This window comes from Callorhinus ursinus, unplaced genomic scaffold, assembly GCF_003265705.2.
Source record: "Callorhinus ursinus isolate GAN/ISIS: 27379988/994484 unplaced genomic scaffold, GSC_fseal_2.0 scaffold5, whole genome shotgun sequence".
Classification (NCBI taxonomy): domain Eukaryota; kingdom Metazoa; phylum Chordata; class Mammalia; order Carnivora; family Otariidae; genus Callorhinus; species Callorhinus ursinus.
This window is the reverse complement of record NW_027397067.1, coordinates 22,774,222-22,793,266: the sequence shown is the minus strand read 5'-3', so window position 1 is coordinate 22,793,266 and position 19,045 is coordinate 22,774,222. Positions and strand designations below refer to the sequence as shown.

Genomic DNA, 19,045 nt, shown 5'->3' with positions numbered 1-19,045 from the left:
TAAAAAGGCTGATAAAGCAGTCATGTCTATTTTAGAATAGATATGAGACACTGCTGTATAAAAGGTTATATTCTTATGCTGAACTCACAGGGTAAATAGTACAATATGTTGCTTTGTAGAAATAAGTGGAAATCGTGTGTGGAATTAGGGGCACAAACTCTAATTCCAGTCGTAATGGTTTATTAGTGGTGTGTCTTTTTTCTCATTAACATTTTTTTGAACCATTGGCTATGGGCCACTATACTAAGATCTTTGAAGACATGATTTGATATCCCCCCCACCCCAAAGTGTTGTGAAGTATATAGGTATTTTAAAACTTCCCCTCCCTCCCTTCCTCTCTCCCCCACCCCTTCCTACCAAATTTGAATATAATAACACTGAGGTTCAAAGAGTAAGGCAGTTTACAGAACTCCATACTGGTTGTGTAACACTGGCAAATTTTTGAACCTCTAGGCCTCATTTTTCTTTATTTTTCTGAAAAAAAAATGGTCATGGTTCCTTGTGGGCTGTTGAAGGGTTGAGTGCAGTAATGGTTGAATGGAACTTAGTGTTTCTGGCATATAGTTACTGCTTTTATATAAGCTCAATATTTTATAACTATCCTCAAAGTCATAGTGCAGATAAAAACATATAGCAACAGGAGAATCTGTTTCTTGTGGATGCTATAGACAGACATCTAACTCATTTGACAAAGTCCATGCCGTACTTCAGCATATCCCCTGTAGGTGTCCATTAGATGTTTCCTGAGAACTGAAGCTATATTTTAATGTTTTTATAAAGAAGGTGAAGCCTATGTCAGCGGCACTTGGCACTGAGCTTTGAAGTGAACAGGCATGCAGTAGGTGTTGAATATAGTCCAAGCAAAATCTAACTCTTATTTTGGTGTATTTTTCTAGTGCTGAATGTGATGGATGATTATGGAAATACCCCTCTGCACTGGGCTGCAGAAAAAAACCAGGTTGAAAGTGTTAAGTTTCTTCTTAGTAAAGGAGCTAATCCAAACCTCCGAAACAGCAACATGATGGCACCCCTTCACATAGCTGTGCAGAGCTTGCACAATGAGGTGATGAAGGTAAGTCTGCTCCCTACTCCCCATCATAGCATGGGCCAGGACTCAGGTCCACTAGTCTCTGCCTGAGCCACTGAGCCAGAGTGGCCAACCTAGGCTACCAGGATGAACGAAATACAGTGATTATAACATTGGTTTTGCTTTTGATCAACCAATGATGATTGATGATGAGAGTCTTATCTTTAAGACTAGAGATAAGAAGATTTCTTATATATCAGCACTTTAAAAAAAGTTTTATATGTTTCAATTTTTTAATCCTCATTAAAAGAAACAGAACTATGTACTAAGACTATTATTATCACTATTTCACAGCTGACGGAACTGAGGCATAGAGAGAGTGAAATAATTTGCCTAATGTATAACTGGTTGAAAGCAAAAATTAGGAATTTTGTTCTCATCTTTATGTGAGTTAATGCTTTACTTTTTTTTACCTGACATAACATAATAAAAAGGAAGATAGTGATGAATGAATGCCTCAGTGAATACAGAAAACATAATTGTGACTTACTATTTTTGTTAGATAACATGCCTTAGTGGATGGCATGTCTTGGCAGAAGACATAATGATACTTTTGGGGGAATTTCTTATTTTTTCCAAGGCTTCAGAGTGTTGTCAAATAAAGGAAATGCTGGTGAATGCCAAAAGGGTAAGGCTTAGTCCAAGGCTTTTAAACTGCATTGCAGAGTCTCTCAGACACACAGGAAGACACACATGGTTACTTACTTAAAGAGCACTGAGATTTACAAATGGATCACGTTCCACATACTTATTTCTGAGAGGGGCAATTTGGAACTTATAAGTTTTCCTGAGGTAATTATATTGCAAATAATGACTTGGATATCATGCTAAGCCACATATCTTAATTAGTTCAAGTTGCTCATAACAAAATACCATAGATTGTGGGCCTTAAGCAAAAACATTTATTTTTCACGGTTCTGGGGGCTGGGAAGTTCAAAATCAAGGCACTAGCCGATTTGGTGTCTGGTGGGAGCCTGCTTCCTGTTTCACAGATCGCTGTCATTTCACTGTGTCCTTATAAAGCAGAAGGGTGAGAGAGATTTGGGGGTTTCTTTTATATTCTTTGTCACCTTCTGAAGGCCCCACCCCCCAATACCATCACATTGGGGATTAAGATTTCAACATGAATTTTGGAGGGACAAAATTAGCTGGGCCATCACACCATACCCACACCTACTTTGTCTGTAAATGACCCAAAAAAATCCCAGGGGTGTTCTTGAGCTCCATGCTCCTTTAGCCCAGACACCTTCCTCTCAACCCCCTGGGTCCTTAGTTCCTTGAAGCCAGGCATAGAGGGTGTGAGAGGGGCCTGCTTTCTGCCCTCCCACTGTAACTTGTATAGATAGAGTATAGCTCTGTCATTAATACCCAGCACATGGTATTGTAACCAGAATTCATGTGCTCCGGGAAACAAACTGAGGGTTACAGAAGGGAGGGGGTTGGGGGTTGGGGTAGCGGGGTGATGGGCATTAAGGAGGGCACGTGTTGTGATGAGCACTGGGTGTTATACGCAACTAATGAATCATTGAACACTACATTGAAAACTGATGATGTACGGTATAGTGGCTAACTGAACATAATTTAAAAAATGGAAAAAATATTAAAAAAGATTTATTAAAAAAAAGTTCATGTGGTTTTCTCCAGCTCTGGCTGGTTATCTTTGAAGGAGGGACTGTGTGCAACTAATCTAAATATCTCCATTCCTCACCACTATGGCTTCTGAATAAATGAATGAGTAAATGGGCATTTTGCCTGAAAGAGAAGGGATGAGCTTAAGTGTCCGCCCCTAAGAAGATGGTTCAGGACAGCCCTTTGAGGAGATTATTGAAAAGGCCTTTGGCAGCAGGCTAGTTGTTTTTTAAATGTCTGCACTGTTTGTGACCCAGATGCTTATTCTATACCAATTGCATTGGACCACTAGTGACCCTGGGGACCCCTCTCCAACCAAAGAGGCCTCTTATTTCCTTAAGGAATTCCTGTGCTTCCTCTGAAGGCTCTTTTCAGAAGCAAATGCCCATTGACTTAATTAACCTTGACTCTGAAAGTGTGATTTGGGAATTCAAAGGCAGGTAATGGTTGAAAGGCTATCTTTAATTAGGAATCAGAAATTTTAAGACTAACAAGTACAGAAAGATACCACATAGAAATAGAAAAGAAAGTTTAGAAATAAGCCCATAACTGATTTATAAAGTAGATGGGGGGTATAACAAAGAATTTCCTGGTGACACCAGAACAAGAAAAAAAAAAAAACAACAGGGTTATAAGAGAATTGAAATTAGTTGCCTCTCCTTTGGTTGATCTTAACCAGCCATAACTTCATCTAAAAATATTTCTTAACCCCTCTACTTCACCGGAGATGAAGTGAATGGAAGGAGGAGGAATTTTGGGGTGTTTCTCTGTGTACTTGCAAGCCCCTCTAGGGCTGCCTCTCCCAGTTACGCCCATGGGTCCGGCCTGTACCCCACCAGACTTTGCTGAATATAGAATGCTTCTCCATTGTCTGCTTGGCCAGCCTTTCCCCAGACCTTCTACCACTGCCTGTATGCTTGTAAAGTAAAAAACTGTTGCATGTTCCCTCAAGTTCTTGTACAGATACCAACAGTGTTTCCTGGGACACGTTGGCCTAGGGGTTAGTGGGTGGCCTTGTTTCTCTATAGCCTGTAAGCCTTAGTCCTTAGGGCTTACCCCATAGGTATCCAGTGGTTTGACCCTCCTGTGAGGCTTCCTGGATTTTTACCAAAGGGACTTCTGGAGGCAACACCTGCAAACTTCCAGGCTTGCCTGGTCATGAGTGAATCTGAAGGTAGGCACAGTTAAGTTGCTCTCTCTGGGATCTCTGCCACATAAAATTTTATACAGCTTTATGAAAAATTGTGCTTATGGTAGCAAGCAGTAACACCCTAATAAGTACAGTAAATCTATGATCTCTGATTCTAACAGGGCAAAGAGAAAAATCTCTTACAGACTCGGTAAGTTACTTTACATGGGAATCTAGAGTTTGTTGAGAACAGAATGTGAAAGTGCCTGACGTTCAGAATGAACTTGTGTTCTCGTTTTCTTTCATCCATCAATAATCTACGTGTTCTTACATACTAAAATCTCAAATTAAGTTTGTTTTATGAGCAGAGCTAATTAATAAGCCTAATTCATTTGCTGACCTATCAGGGCATATTCTGTTAAAAAGGGGCTCTGTGCATTTTTTTTTTTAAGTCAAGGTTTTTAGGAAACAACTTGTTTAATAAATTCTTCTTAAGAAATTTAATTGTAAGTACATATTATAGTTTTATCATAGTCTTGTTACAAGAGAAAAGGCCTCTAGTAGGCCAATTCAAAGATTCTGTCTTGGGGGAGACATTTATATGAGATAATTACTGTTAGATTTAACATAAAATAAAGACTGGTTAAAGATCTATAGATTCTTGGCCTATAATCAGCTGGAAGCCACCAGGTGAGGGGGTGTCCTGGGCATGCTATGAAGGCTCACACGCATGAGTTGTATCTTTCCACAATGTCAGCTTTATTCAATCATAAAGCAAAGTTAATCACAATTCCAAAGCAGGTTCAGGATTCCAAACTCAGTGACGTTTCACCATGTGATTAAACTTGGCTTCTTACACAGCCCCCGGAGCAGAACAGAAGACAAATCACACCACAAACAAGATAACAGAAGGGCGCAGGAAGTTAACAAATCAAACTCGAAGTCAGTCTGGTGGGCGCACAGTTGAGATAAGCAGTGAGTGCCGAAAGCTGACCCGGACCAGACTTCAGATCAATCGGGCAGAGCCTTCTGAGCAGTCTGAAGAGTCTGACAGTTTGCTGCCCAAATCCTCCCCTTTCTAAAGGGATTGAATCCATCTTGGATCTCTGCAGACCTCCTCTGGTTCCGCTCCTTATTAGTTCTGGGGTGTCAGGTGCTGATCCCAGCGATATCTCCTAACTGCAGTACCTTAGCTGCTTGCATCATTGCTTGACATGAGAGACTCGATTGAGATCTCTACAGAGGTAACGGGTCTTCAGTTAAATTCCATCAGAAAAACTGCTTAACCATTTTATCAGGAATGCTAAGTTATTACATCATAGAAAAAGTTTCTATTCTGGACTAAGTTTGAATTAATTGAGTTAAGCCATACCAGTATTACATGAACTCTCTTTTTCTGCTGAAGAAAATAAAGTTTTTAATTGACATTTCCCAGAATACTTAGAATAGAGGTACAAGAAAAATGGCTGGAGGGGAGAAAGCAGTCCTTCCTTTCCCACTCCCCCCTCCCTCCCTCCCTTCCTACCTCCTTTCTCTCTCTGTCTTGCCCTTCTCCTCCTTTCTTCCTCTACACTCACATATTCTGAACAGCTCCACAGAAGCTGCTAGTTAACATAGTTCATTTAATACAAGTGAGAAGTATTAAGTGAACTGTTTATTAGTATCCACATTTCTTCTAGTTTCACAACTCCATATTGCCTTATTTGATGTGATATAGAAATCCTTCCTTCCTTCCTTCCTTCCTTCCTTCCTTCCTTCCTTCCTTCCTTCCTTCCTTCCTTCCTTTTCTTCTTTCAAGAGCACATGCATGGGCACAGGGAGGGTAGGGAGGGGTAGAGGGAAAGGGGGAGAGAGAATCTTAAGTAGGCTCCATGCCCACCACGGAGCCTGACACAGGGCTTGATCTCGTGACCCTGAGATCGTGACCTGAGCCAAAATCAAGAGTCAATCGCTTCACCAACTGAGCCACCCAGGTGTCCCCAAATCACCATTATTTCATCTTTTTTGAGAAATGTATGTAGTACCTACTAAGTACGATGTTTGTGCCAGAATCTGTGGGAGAGGGACGAAAAAAGATGAATAAGGACATGGCCCCTAGCATCCGGGAGCTTATAATCTAATGGAAGACAAATATTCTTTTTGGAAACTTGAAAGCTAACTGACCGTTATTCCCCTCTTTTGTGTAGGTCTTGACTGAACACAGCAGCACAGATATTAATTTGGAAGGAGAAAATGGAAACACAGCTGTGATAATCGCATGTTCCAAAGACAACAGTGAAGCACTGCAAATCTTGGTTTGTATTTTCACCATTTATCCCCATTTTCTTTCCTTCCATTAGGGTCACATGAATCATTGTTATTTATAGCAGCTCTTGATTTCTTAGCAAAATACAAAATGTAGAAAATGTCAGAAAAAAATGGTTTTGTGTGTTTCTGTATTTGTACACACTCCTTAAATCTTAAATCGATCTGAGATTGCTTACAGAAGACTCACAGGAAAACATTAAAGAATATGTGAAGAGAACCAAGTGAAAAGGAAGTACAGACAGCAAAAATGAAGATGTAGCTGCTGGTTAGGCTAGACTACAAAATGTAAAGTAGAGTAGCTTGGATGTTAGTAAAAGCGGACCATAGTTTTTACTCTGAACTTCTGAATAGTCTGAGGAGAGATAAACATAGTCAACTGCAAACTTACCGTTGGGCTCATGAAATAAAAGCCAAGAGACACAGCTATTCATGTTCCCAGGACTAGAAGCTGCCGCCATGGATTCTCAGAAAGGGAGACCTATGTGACATAATGACCAAGGTCTTTGGCCACAGCCCTAAAAGTAGGGCCAGCCCTCTCTCTGGTGGTATTTCCTGGGGTGGTCCACTGACTCTGGAGATGCTCATCTAAAATGACTTGACTCCTACCCTACATAGTGTCCCTTCTGAGTGTGGTGTTAGAATTCCAGAAAATAGCTTTCTTTCAACTATTCCTTAATCACTTGTATGTTATTCAGGCCAGGGTATATATTTTTGCCACTTGATTTTTTTTTTCCTCCACTATCCCAGAGAGTAGGAAAATAAAAATAATTTTAGAAATCTTCCTGAATATTTAAGTTTACAAATAGGTTCTAACATGTTAATTAGATGTTTTGGAGAAAAAAATACATATTCCTATAAACTGTCATGGTTGGACAAAAAAGAGGATAAAAATAAATGAATTAGCACTCAAGCTAAGAATCTAGAAAAAGAGCCTCAAATAAAACAAAAGAAAATTGTAATAAAGGAATAGTAAAGTTGTAAACAAAAATTAATGATTTTTGGATTATTTGATAAGTTGAGTTGTTTCTTTGAAAAAGAAGATAAAATAGAGCTGGTATGGGGTAAGTCTAAAAGAGAAAAATATAAAGTGCAAATCACAGAGGACTTTATCTGGATATGATAGGAAATTTTAAGATGACAAAAGATCAGTATGAATAATCCTATTAAAAAATGGGAAAATCCTTTTTAAATGGATAGTTAAAAGTAATTGAAATTTAGAAATTAACCAAAAGTTAATTCTAATTTATGTAGAGAACCATAAAAAATATTAAAGATGCATTATTATGCTCTGGAATCAGCTAATTTTACAAGCTTTTATAGCTTTTACAAGTTCTTTCAAACTTTCATGGACAAAGTTTTCATTTCAGGTAACTGTTTTGTAGCATAAGAAATATCCAGATTAATTTTAAGAAGCAAATGTAATAATTCCAAAATTTGACAGTTTTCCTCAAAAAAATTTGGACCAATTTTACATATAAATAAACATATAGATGCAAAATCTTAAAAATACTAGCAAAATTGATTGAAATCATTAAGAGTAACACACGGTACCACATTGGCCTTATCCAGGGAATGTAGAGATAGTTTAGTATCAGATTATAGCACATCAGTTGACCTGAGCAAACCAAGCATATGATTATATCCATTTCTTTATATTTAAATGGATGAAAATTTATCCTTAAGGTATTCTTACAAATCTGTGAGGAAAAGACTACAGAAAATTGGCAAGGGACACATGAAGTTTAATTAATTTCTTTAATCAAAGAGAAACCTTGAAATAATGAGATTCAATTTTTTTTTTTTTTTTTTTCTTTTAAATTGAAAGGATGAGGGGCACCTGGGTGGCTCAGTCATTACGCATCTGCCTTCAGCTCAGGTCATGATCCCAGGGTCCTGGGATCAAGCCCTGCATCAGGCTCCCTGCCCAGCGGGAAGCCTGCTTCTCCCTCTGACCCTCCCCCTGCTTGGGTTTCCTCTCTCGCTGTGTCTCTCTCTGTCAAATAAATAAAATCTTAAAAAAATTAAATTGGAAGGGTGAAACAAACTTGTTGATTTGAATCAGGGTTAGAGAAATTTTGATGAATCAAAGAATTTCATTCACTGTGGGTGTGAATACTTTTTGATTCACCAGTTCCAATTCTCGGAATACATTCCAAGGAGATAATTAAAGCTATTACTAATATTAATGCTAGTGGTACATATATCAGACAGAGAAAACTGGGGAAAAAAAGTATAAGTTCAGTAATAAGGATTTATTGAATAAAGTTTTGTGTATCCAAAAATGGAATATGTACTTAATAAAATCATATTTTTAAAGAATGTAAAAGCTTTTTGAATAAAATGATCACAGTATGCACATAATTACTTTTGAAAAGAAATAAGACAAAAAAGATTGTCTCTTAAAATGTAAACCAACACTGTCCCTCAAAAGTGAGATTATAGGTAATATTTGCTTCTTCACAGCTTCCTGCTTTTTCAGATTCTTTCCTTTTGTGAAAATAAAAGGCACTTAAAACTGAAGTTCAATGATGTATAAAAAAATGATAGTTGAAAATGATGGACTCAGAGATCAAGGTAACATTCTTTTAGTAGAGAATTTCTACTATGAAAATACCTGATTTTCATTCTTTTAGTAGAGAATTTCCATTAATGAAAATACCTGATTTTCATACTTTAACAAGAGTGCTGGTCTTACCATTTATTAATTTTACATAAATGAGAGGATAGGAATCTGGGAAATATCACTTTGTATAAGGTATTGAGCATAGAAATAGGAGAAGTCATGATAATGTTTCAAAACACTTCATTAATTCCATTGAAAAATGTGTTGGCTTTAGTTGGAGTATTAAGATTGATATTTTTATGTCTACTTGTCACTTCATCTTTGGAAAATATAAAGTGTCTCTAGTTCATAATCCTAGCCTCCTTCCAAAATTACCTTCTTGCTTAGATTTCATGTCCTACGAAGCTCTTCTATACAGTGTTCCCTAGGCACAGAATAATGAAATGGTCTAGGAAAGACATTTAATTCTTGTTTATCCTTGTGATTTGGGGTTTAACTTGTGTCAGTTGACTTTGTTTGTTCTCTTCCTCCAGTTAAATAAGGGAGCTAAGCCATGTAAATCAAATAAATGGGGATGTTTCCCTATTCACCAGGCTGCGTTCTCAGGTGCCAAAAAATGCATGGAAATAATATTAAAGTTTGGTGAGTAGAGGTTTTCATACATTATATACTATAAAGAAGCCTATTCTGCTGGATGCTATTAATTTGAAAAATATTTAATAGAGTTTATACACAGGGTTTTATGTAAGTCTAAATATCCTTTTTTAAAAAAATTTATAATGTTCTCTTGAATTCTGTTTTCCTTTGAAGGTGAAGAACATGGATATAGCAGACAGTCTCACATTAACTTTGTGAATAATGGAAAATCTAGTCCCCTGCACATGGCTGTTCAAAGTGGTGACTTGGAGATGATTAAAATGTGCTTGGACAACGGTGCCCATTTGGAACTGATGGAAGTAATTGTTCATGTTCTACATGCTACTTTTATTTAGGGTTGTCATAAATTAGTTTCCAAAATGCTTTATAACTCTTTTACCGTTAATTCAGATTGCAGCAGGCATTATTTTTTGTTGCTCACGTAGAAGCAGAACAAGAGAATATCCCAGATTTCAACCTAGCCAAAGAATTTTAAGAGCTACCCAAAACACTTGCAAACACAAATACAGGACAGGTGATGATATGGATAATGATAGTAGAGGTACTGTCAGAGCTGTCAAAAGCTCTCAGACTGCAAGTAAGCAAAATTGCTAGCTGTGATTCTTATATTAATGCTTGATTTTGTTGACCTGGGAAGAAAAACCTCACAGCTGAATTTAAGTTATATCCTTAAATTTGGACTTAAATATTGATTCTGATATTAAAACTCTTTACAGAATGGGAAGTGCACACCCCTCCATTTTGCTGCCACCCAGGGAGCCACTGAGATTGTTAAATTGATGATATCCTCCTATTCTGGTAGCAGCGATATTGTCAACGCAGTGGATGGAAATCATGAGACACTCCTTCACAGGCAGGTTTCCTACCTATCATTGTGTGTACACATTTATAGTCTGCATGTGTTAAATTATACCCTGCAAAAAAAAGTTAACACTTAGAGTAGCAGAGATTCTATAGTTCAAAAGAAAAGAACAGAGATAAAGATCCTGTGTTTCAACTGGAATCTCTATGATCCTCTGGAATTAGAGTGTTAAATAGAATTTCTTAGAAGAAAATCTCCAGTGGCATGTTCTGGAACATTTCTTAGGCCAGTGGTATAGGCTCAAGATTAATTCTGTATGCTCAGGAGATCGACATACATGCTTTTCTAAGCCTTTTCTTACTTGTTTCAATTCCTTATGTGTATCTTCTCATTTTTAGTAGGGATCATGGAGCAGTTACATCTGGATGTTCCACTTTTCCCACCCCTTTCCGCTTACCCTCATAATTTTAAGTATTTTCAAACAATTTTTAGGAAATGGTGGCTAAGCTCCAAACAAGATAAAAGTTTAGCAGGAATACACATCAGAGAAAAAAAGCTTCTGAAACTGTAGGCTTACTAGATGCTAGGGCAGGAAACAGGCAGTATGGACTGAGAAGGGAAAATAAGGAGTAAATGCTTCCTGTGTGAGTGAAAGAAGGAGCTGACATGAGCCTTCCCTCTCTCTGTCCTTGCCTTTCTGTCCCTCTCACAAGTTGGTATTTGTGAGTAAAAGATTGGTGATATGAAAGTGGCTATTAAATCAGAACAAAAACAATAGAATAACCTCCAGACTGGAGATTCTCAAATACCTGCATATTAGAATCGTGGGGGTAGTTTATAAAATCCCAATGCCAGTTCATAACCCAGATTACATCAGATTCTTTGGGATGGTCTCGGGAACTTTTTAAAACTCTATAAACTATTTCCATGTTTTAGCCAATTTAGAAACCCAATGATCTGTATATAGTTAAAATGTGTCCATTTGGATCACAGCTTTAATGTACAAGTATGCATAAGAAGGAATTATTTTAGAAAAATAGATCATTCACCTGACCCATACGTGTCCTCAGCCTGGTGACTACTCTAGTTGGACATACTCAACTTGGACTAGCTGTAGATTTCTTGGACCAGTTCAGTCCAATTCTAATCAATCTAATACTGATCTACAATCCTGGAATGTCCTTCTAATAGCCAATGACATTTGGAGTTTATCTTGAGCTTCAAAGGGAAGTTTGCTCTTTGGGCTAGAATTCTTTTTGTTACCATAGTGCAAAGACCCCAGTACATTGTTCTGACTGAAACGGTAAGCTTTGGAGTAAGGGGAATAGGGTGCCAGCCCTACCTGGCTATGTAACATTTGGCAAGTCATTAACATGTCCCAGTCTCAATGTTAAGATCTGAGAATTTGCATTTTTAATGAACTCCCAGCTGGTGCCCGTGCTGGTCTATGGCCCACACTTCGAGTAGCAAAGCTCTAAACTGGGGCGATAGAAGAACAAATGGGGCCTTAATGTTTTATTCATTTCCTACAATTGCTAAACCTATTTCATGTAATTTAAATGTAATACAACCTCTTGTGAATTTGGGGTGAAAACTGATAAGCTGATTCTGAAATTTATATACAAAAGGCGAAGAATAGCTGAGATAATCTTAAATAGGAACAAAGAAAAAAGATCTGCAATAGGAAAAAAGTTTTTTTTTTTAAGCATTTGTTTACCTTTTTTTTTTTAAGATTTTATTTATTTATTTGACAGACATAGTGAGAGAGGGAACACAAGCAGGGGGAGTGGGAGAGGGAGAAGCAGGCTTCCTGCGGAGCAGGGAGCCCGATGCAGGGCTCGATCCCAGGACCCTGGGACCATGACCTGAGCCAAAGGCAGACGCCTAACAACTGAGCCACCCAGGCACCTGAAACAAAGTTTTCCATCATTAGTATTAACATTTGTTACAGAGGTGCTTTAATATAGATTGAAAGATTTTACTTGTTTTATTAATATTATCCTTATGACCGGCTGTGAAATAACACAAAAGTGAATTCAGTTCTCCCCAAAATTTGTCTTTGGCTTCATGAAACCTTAGGAAAGTTAATGCTGCCTTGTTAACTTTTGGCAAAGAAAGGGCATTTTGAACACTGCAGATGAATTTTAGGTGCATCTTGCATGCAACTGTTTTTATTCCCCATGATCGCAGTGGTGACAAACCTGTTCTTTGTCTTTTGTTTTAAGCTCTTAGGACAAATGTTACTACTCACTTCACATCTTCATGATGATTTTACAAGGAGAAAATCATTTAACTAAAAGATGAGGAGGAAAACCTTGTGATGTATTTGAACTATTACTATTACTCTGAAAATATGGTCCTCATCACAACCAATTACAATTTTTTAATAAAATTTTATATTTCAAATTATACAAAATTATAAATTCTGAAAGGTTGATTGCCTAGCATTTTATTATGTTATTAAATGGTCATTTAAATTGACTTTTTGAGTGCAATATAGTAGCTTTATATATTTATATCAGCAGTACTTTAACATGGCATGTCACTCTCTTTTTGCAGAGCCTCACTATTTGATCACCATGAACTAGCAGACTACTTAATTTCAGTGGTAACTATTCCATGGACAGTTTTTTATTTTATTACTATTTCTAGTTGAAAAATCATATAATTACATAATATAAATTTTCAAAATAAGCCAAGTTTTTTTTTTTTTAAGATTTTATTCATTTGAGACACAGAGATACAGAGAGAGAGCATGAGCAGGGGGAGAGGCAGAGGGAGAGGGAGAAACAGACTCCCCGCTGAGCCAGGAGCCTAATGTGGGGCTCGATCCCAAGACCCTGGGATCATGATCCGAGCTGAAGGGAGATGCTTAACCATCTGAGCCACTCAGGTGCCCCAAAATAAGCCAAGTTTTAATTTGTTGCTTCTCAACAAAAAAGTTTACAAAAAGATGATTGAAACATTTACAAATAGGATATAATGTGAACGAATACATCCAGGCCAGACGTCATCGCCATGAAGTTGGTCAGAAGTACCGAAGTGTGCTTTTGATACCTGGATCCATGTTTTTAGTGTTGGGAGTTGGTGGGTACATGGCAGCGACAGTTTTGTGAACCAGTCCTAGAAGAGGGTTAGGCTTTGCAACTTTGCTGACTCTTCCATGCATGAGAAGCTTCGAGGTGGAAGCAGGACAAGTAGCACATGTTGCCTCCACCATTCACTGTAAGCTTCTACCCCAGCTGCCTCAGTGCCATCCTTCAAACAGTGAAAAACTGAGAAATTAAAAATATTAAAAAATAAAGCACACAGTCTTTTTCATTCGAAGAAGTGTATTCAGTTGGCTTTTGAGTTAAATTTTAACAAGTCTTTTATACAGACGAATATATGATGTATTTATTTAAGCCCCACCATATCAACAATGAATGTAATTCCATTTGTAGTGTTTATTGTGGGTTTGTTGTCAATAGCAGCTACTGAAATTGTGATGTTTACATAGAGGAATCCTGGAAAGATTCATTATATGCCGTAGTTTTGTCATGCGTGGTTTCTTGCAAATGCAGCCATGTCTTCACCTGGCAAGAGAACTGTGGCAGAATCTCACTAACCAACATGAGATTTTCAAAGGGGATGCTGGTGCTTCGTCCTCTGTATTTGCTTCATCCGCCCCAAAACAGGGAAATATCCACAGTCGGAGTTTAAGCTATTTTTATTACCTGTCCAAAAGATAGAATTCAAGGGGCACCTGAGTGGCCCAGTCATAAAGCGTCTGCCTTCGGCTCAGGTCATGGTCCCAGGGTCCTGGGATCGAGCCCCGCCTTGACCACCTTCCTTACTCAGCAGGGAGTCTGCTTCTCCCTCTCCCACTCCCCCTGCTTGTGTTCCCTCTCTTGCTGTGTCTCTGTCAAATAAATAAATAAAATCTTTAAAAAAAATAACAAAATACAAAAAAAAAAAACAAAAGATAGAATTCTTTCCATGAACTTTTTTAAGCCTTTGTTTCTGGTCGTGTAAAATATAACCATAACACATCATGATAAATACTGACTTTATCATTTAAAATATATATGATTTTTAAATATAAATTTTCTCAAATATTTGGCTAAAATTTTACTTTAGGATCTGAATTAGTTCAGTTATTTAAGTTCATCTATTTCAGATGAGGTGGATTTTTTAAAAAAGTAAACAACTTCTTGTGAAAGTTTTAAAAATCACATATGCAATAAATTTGGAAGGTTTTTGTATCATGGATATTTAAAAATCTTTTTTACTTTGAGAACTAAACTATTGCTATAGGCCAGAGGATTTTATTTTTATGATTTAGGTAGTAACACTGATCTATTGCCAGATGTCAAACAAAAAGTTAGCATGTGAGGATAATTTTTGTTGTTGAAATTATAAAAGAATGTCTTGATTTCTGATATTACAACATACAAATTATAGGGAAATTCCAAGTAGTTCTGTAGTTATGTGCTTGAATGCTAGCCATATTATGGATGCTCTATTTTAATGAATTAACACTATTTACAGATTGTAATGTAAGGTAACTTGTTCATAAGCTCTTTGTTGAATAACTTGTTTTATTTTAGGGAGCAGATATTAATAGCACTGATTCGGAAGGACGTTCTCCACTTATATTAGCAACTGCTTCTGCATCTTGGAATATTGTAAATTTACTACTCTCTAAAGGTACTACTAAGGGCCTCACCAAGCTTTTAGAACTACTACTCAATTAGCTATTAAACATTTACTGGCCATTTATTGTGTGCCAGGCATCAGGCCAGGTGCTGTGAATACAAAGATAAATAGAATACTTTCCCTGTCTAGAAAAATTTTCAGTCCAGTAAGGGTGTGATATTTAAAAAGATAATTTCAGAACAATAATAAACAACACTTATAAAGCAAGTATTTTATTGCAGATACACTGCTGAACATTTTATCTACATCTCTCAATGATTAATCCTGTGATGTAGGTACTGTAACCGTCACTATTGTAGGTACTAACCTGATGTGAAGATTACAGAGAAGAGAGCTACTGTCCCTTCTTTTTTCTTGATATCTAATCTCTCCATCTTTATATTTTATGCTTTAAAAGCTAAGGTCTCATATATTAATTAATGTAACAAATCATATATTCTCTACTCCCCCTACACACACACACGCACACACTAAGGTAAACCCATTTTAAATACACTTTTCTTGTCTAAAGTTTCTTGTAAGTTAATGGTTGACAAAGTTTTAAGTAAAAAACTTTTCTTAAATTGAAAATCTACCATAGGTAATGCTTTAAATAAATAAGTAGAAGTTATATTTATGTTGTGTTTTATAGGTGCCCGTGTAGACATAAAAGATCATCTTGGACGTAATTTTTTGCATTTAACTGTACAGCAACCTCATGGATTAAAAAATCTGCAACCTGAGTTTATGCAGGTAATATATGTATACGTACATGGATTTCCATAAACTGAGTTGGGTTCAACAGAGAGTACAGTGATTTTGCTTATTATGATTTTTATTATTATGAAGGCTGATTCTGGAATTTAAAAATTATGTTAAAATAAAGATGCCACATTTGAATATTTATTTACAAGACAGTGGTGATGATTATGGTAATGAAAATATTTTATTGGGATTGAATTTTCCAAGTTACTGAGGGTTTCTATATATCCCCATCTATAATGAGTCAGCTTACCATCACTCTTTGAACCATTATGAATTGCATATCAGTGGAAAAGCCAGGTGCATGAGTAAATTAGCAATATTTCATTATCAATTAAGAAAAATCATTCAACATATTTGACCTGACAGGTTGAAATGTGATCTCCATATTTATATTCACCAGCTCATACTTACTTGAGTGACTATTAGGTGTATCTGAAGTTCATCATATTTTTGTAGTAAATAGATTTTAATATTGTCAAAGTCTTTAATAAAGAATAAAAATACTTTTATTTAAATATTTTAAGAATAGAAATTTATTGCTTGATTAAGTTCTTATTTGCTATTTACTTTTTATTTAATATTCATATAAAAATAAAGTAAATCTAATTTCATCTCATCCCTTTTGCCTAAGAGAACACGTTAGCATTAAGCTCTTAAATCTTATTTGGGGGAAAAATGTAAAAGGTGGGCTGAAGTGGGTGGCCTGTAGCAAAATACATTTAGAAAACGCTCGGTTGAACATGTTAAGTATATTTCTTATTCTTAGGATTTCTCAGAGCCCTTAATACAGTACTATACATTTTAGGAAGACAGCATACACCATCGTCCATATTTATTTTACTCCAGTACCTTTAAGTTATTTATATTTTTGCCCTCAAGGTATACATATTTATCCTTATTGGGAAATACTGTCCTACAGAATAGTTTGAAAAATACTATATTAGCATGAGAACAGAACCATATTTAGAATATTCATTTTTTTCCATAGATGCAACATATTAAAAAGCTGGTAATGGATGAAGATGATGACGGGTGTACCCCTCTACATTATGCATGTAGACATGGGATTTCTGTCTCTGTAAATAACCTACTTGACTTTAATGTATCCATTCATTCTAAAAGCAAAGATAAGAAATCACCCTTACATTTTGCAGCCAGGTAAGGGTCAGTTTATGCGACATGTGAGCATGTCTTCTCTCTGTTTAATATTTGCTTTGAAAACATGAAACCTAATTTTTTCAAGTTACGGGCAAATCAACACCTGTCAGAGGCTTCTGCAAGACATGAGTGACACGAGGCTTTTGAATGAAGGTGATCTTCATGGAATGACACCTCTCCACCTGGCAGCAAAAAATGGGCATGATAAAGTAGTCCGACTTCTTCTGAAAAAAGGTGCATTATTTCTCAGGTGAGGATATGTGATCAGAATATTTATATATTCTTTTTAATTGGCCATTTTCTGGCTTTTTTCTATCTTATTTTTAACTTTCTCACTAAGTACTTTAATCCATCTTATTTAATCCTCACAACATATATGACTTCTCAAATATTGAAAGGGACATCAGTGTTATTTCTAATTGACAGATAAAGATGTCACAATTTATAAAGTTGAAGACTTCATTTGAGGTCACAGAATAAGTGGCTTTGTGCGAAGTAGTTCTCAGAACCTTTGCAATACAGTCCTTCATATTTTGCTTCATCATGCTATCATCCTTTTATGCAGAAACATGTGCACACACACACATCCCAAATTCAGACTTTTTAATTCAGTCTGATGAATGATGGACATGAAAAGCTCCCTTTACACTGCAACACCAGACATGAAGAATTCCTGAATTTCATTATACTTAAATAAGGAAGTCTAACACAAGGAGCAAAGACAAAATAATTAAGCATTTAAAAATGTAGTATTATTAAATGACATCTTTGTAAAAAAAAAAAAAGTTTTATAGAGGTTTGGTGAGCTATTTTCTAATTTTACCAGCATGGAAGCAAAGAGCTCATTAGGTTAATGTTCAAAAGGCTGATGTTCATTTTTTTTATCAGAGCACCAATCATGCAAAGTAGGGTTGCAGCTGCAAAAGGAATGCTTTGCTCAGTTCCTTCCTCTAAAGGGACACCAGGCAGTGGACATGCAAAGGGGATCCCAAATGGATCCAGGCCAGAGACTTGTTGCTTTAATTACATCATAATAACTGAAATGGTGAGGTTGCCTTTGCATCCTAAAATAGTTGTCCACTAGCACTGAAATTAAATTGTGTCAGGATCTCATGCTTTTTTTTTTCTCTCTGATTTGGAAAAATGACAAGCCTTGATAGTATTTACATCTTGAATTTCTGTGAGAAAGGACAAACATTTTCTAAAGGGATTAAGAAAGCATCTTTCAGGGGAACCTGGGTAGCTCAGTCATTAAGCGTCTGCCTTCAGCTCAGGTCATGATCCCAGAGTCCCAGGATTGAGTCCCCACATCGGGCTCCCTGCTCCGCGGGAAGCCTGCTTCTCCCTCTCCCATTCCCCCTGCTTGTGTTCCTGCTCTTGCTATCTCTCTCTCTGTCAGATAAATAAATAAAATCTTAAAAAAACCAAACATCTTTCAGAGCACAAGAGGAATGCTCTCTTCAGACCCAAATGCTTAGAAGAATAAGTAGCATTAAGCTAAACATCTTAAGACCAACTGTTGTAAGATGATATTATCATTAACAATACCTAGTGGCCATGAAGACTAATACTATCATCATGGAATTTTTTTTTTAAGATTTTATTTTTAAGCAATCTCTACACCCTCTATGGGGCTCGAACTCACAACCCTGAAATCAGGAGACGGGTGCTCTACTGACTGAGCCAGCCAGGCACTCCGGCCCCATCAAGGAAAATTTTTGATATAATATTCAATTAAAGAAAATAAGATTTAAAATAGTGTGTATAAGTACATTACAGCCTTGAAAAAATATGTACGACAGACAGGCTAACTCTAGTTTTACCCACCCCCAGATGGTTGATAATGTGTTTATATACTTTTATATGTTAATCTACTAAATTAAAAAATATGTGTAAATCACATTCTAGGAAGGTTATTTAAGACCATTAGGCTTGAAATTAGCTCATTTGTTAGAAATATGTAATATTTAGTTGCTAGAACTCAGGCATTTTGTTGTTGTCATCCGACTCACCTTTCCAATGGGCAGCATCTGTTCCCACAATTCATCTGTGAAGTGAATGCACAGCTTTTTTCTTAACTCTTTTAACAGTGACCACAATGGCTGGACTGCTTTGCATCATGCTTCCTTAGGCGGGTACACTCAGACCATGAAGGTCATTCTTGACACTAACTTGAAGTGCACAGATCAGCTAGATGAAGAAGGGGTATGTACTGTATTCCTCATACCTACCCAGTGTCTTGGCATAGGAGAAACTTCGAAAATTGCAAGA

At 36.7% G+C, this 19,045-nt stretch overlaps 1 protein-coding gene across 1 annotated transcript in view; it reads left to right on the top strand.

Moving 5' to 3' along the window:
- Positions 1-19,045, top strand: part of TRPA1 (transient receptor potential cation channel subfamily A member 1) — a 52,365-nt gene that overhangs the window by 8,290 nt on the left and 25,030 nt on the right. Inside the window, exons 3-13 of the mRNA XM_025870526.2 lie at positions 897-1,072; positions 6,032-6,139; positions 9,249-9,357; positions 9,526-9,671; positions 10,089-10,225; positions 12,734-12,782; positions 14,764-14,863; positions 15,504-15,604; positions 16,605-16,774; positions 16,860-17,024; positions 18,865-18,979. Of these exons, the coding sequence (XP_025726311.1) occupies positions 897-1,072; positions 6,032-6,139; positions 9,249-9,357; positions 9,526-9,671; positions 10,089-10,225; positions 12,734-12,782; positions 14,764-14,863; positions 15,504-15,604; positions 16,605-16,774; positions 16,860-17,024; positions 18,865-18,979 (1,376 nt within the window). The remainder of the gene's footprint in view (positions 1-896; positions 1,073-6,031; positions 6,140-9,248; positions 9,358-9,525; positions 9,672-10,088; positions 10,226-12,733; positions 12,783-14,763; positions 14,864-15,503; positions 15,605-16,604; positions 16,775-16,859; positions 17,025-18,864; positions 18,980-19,045) is intronic.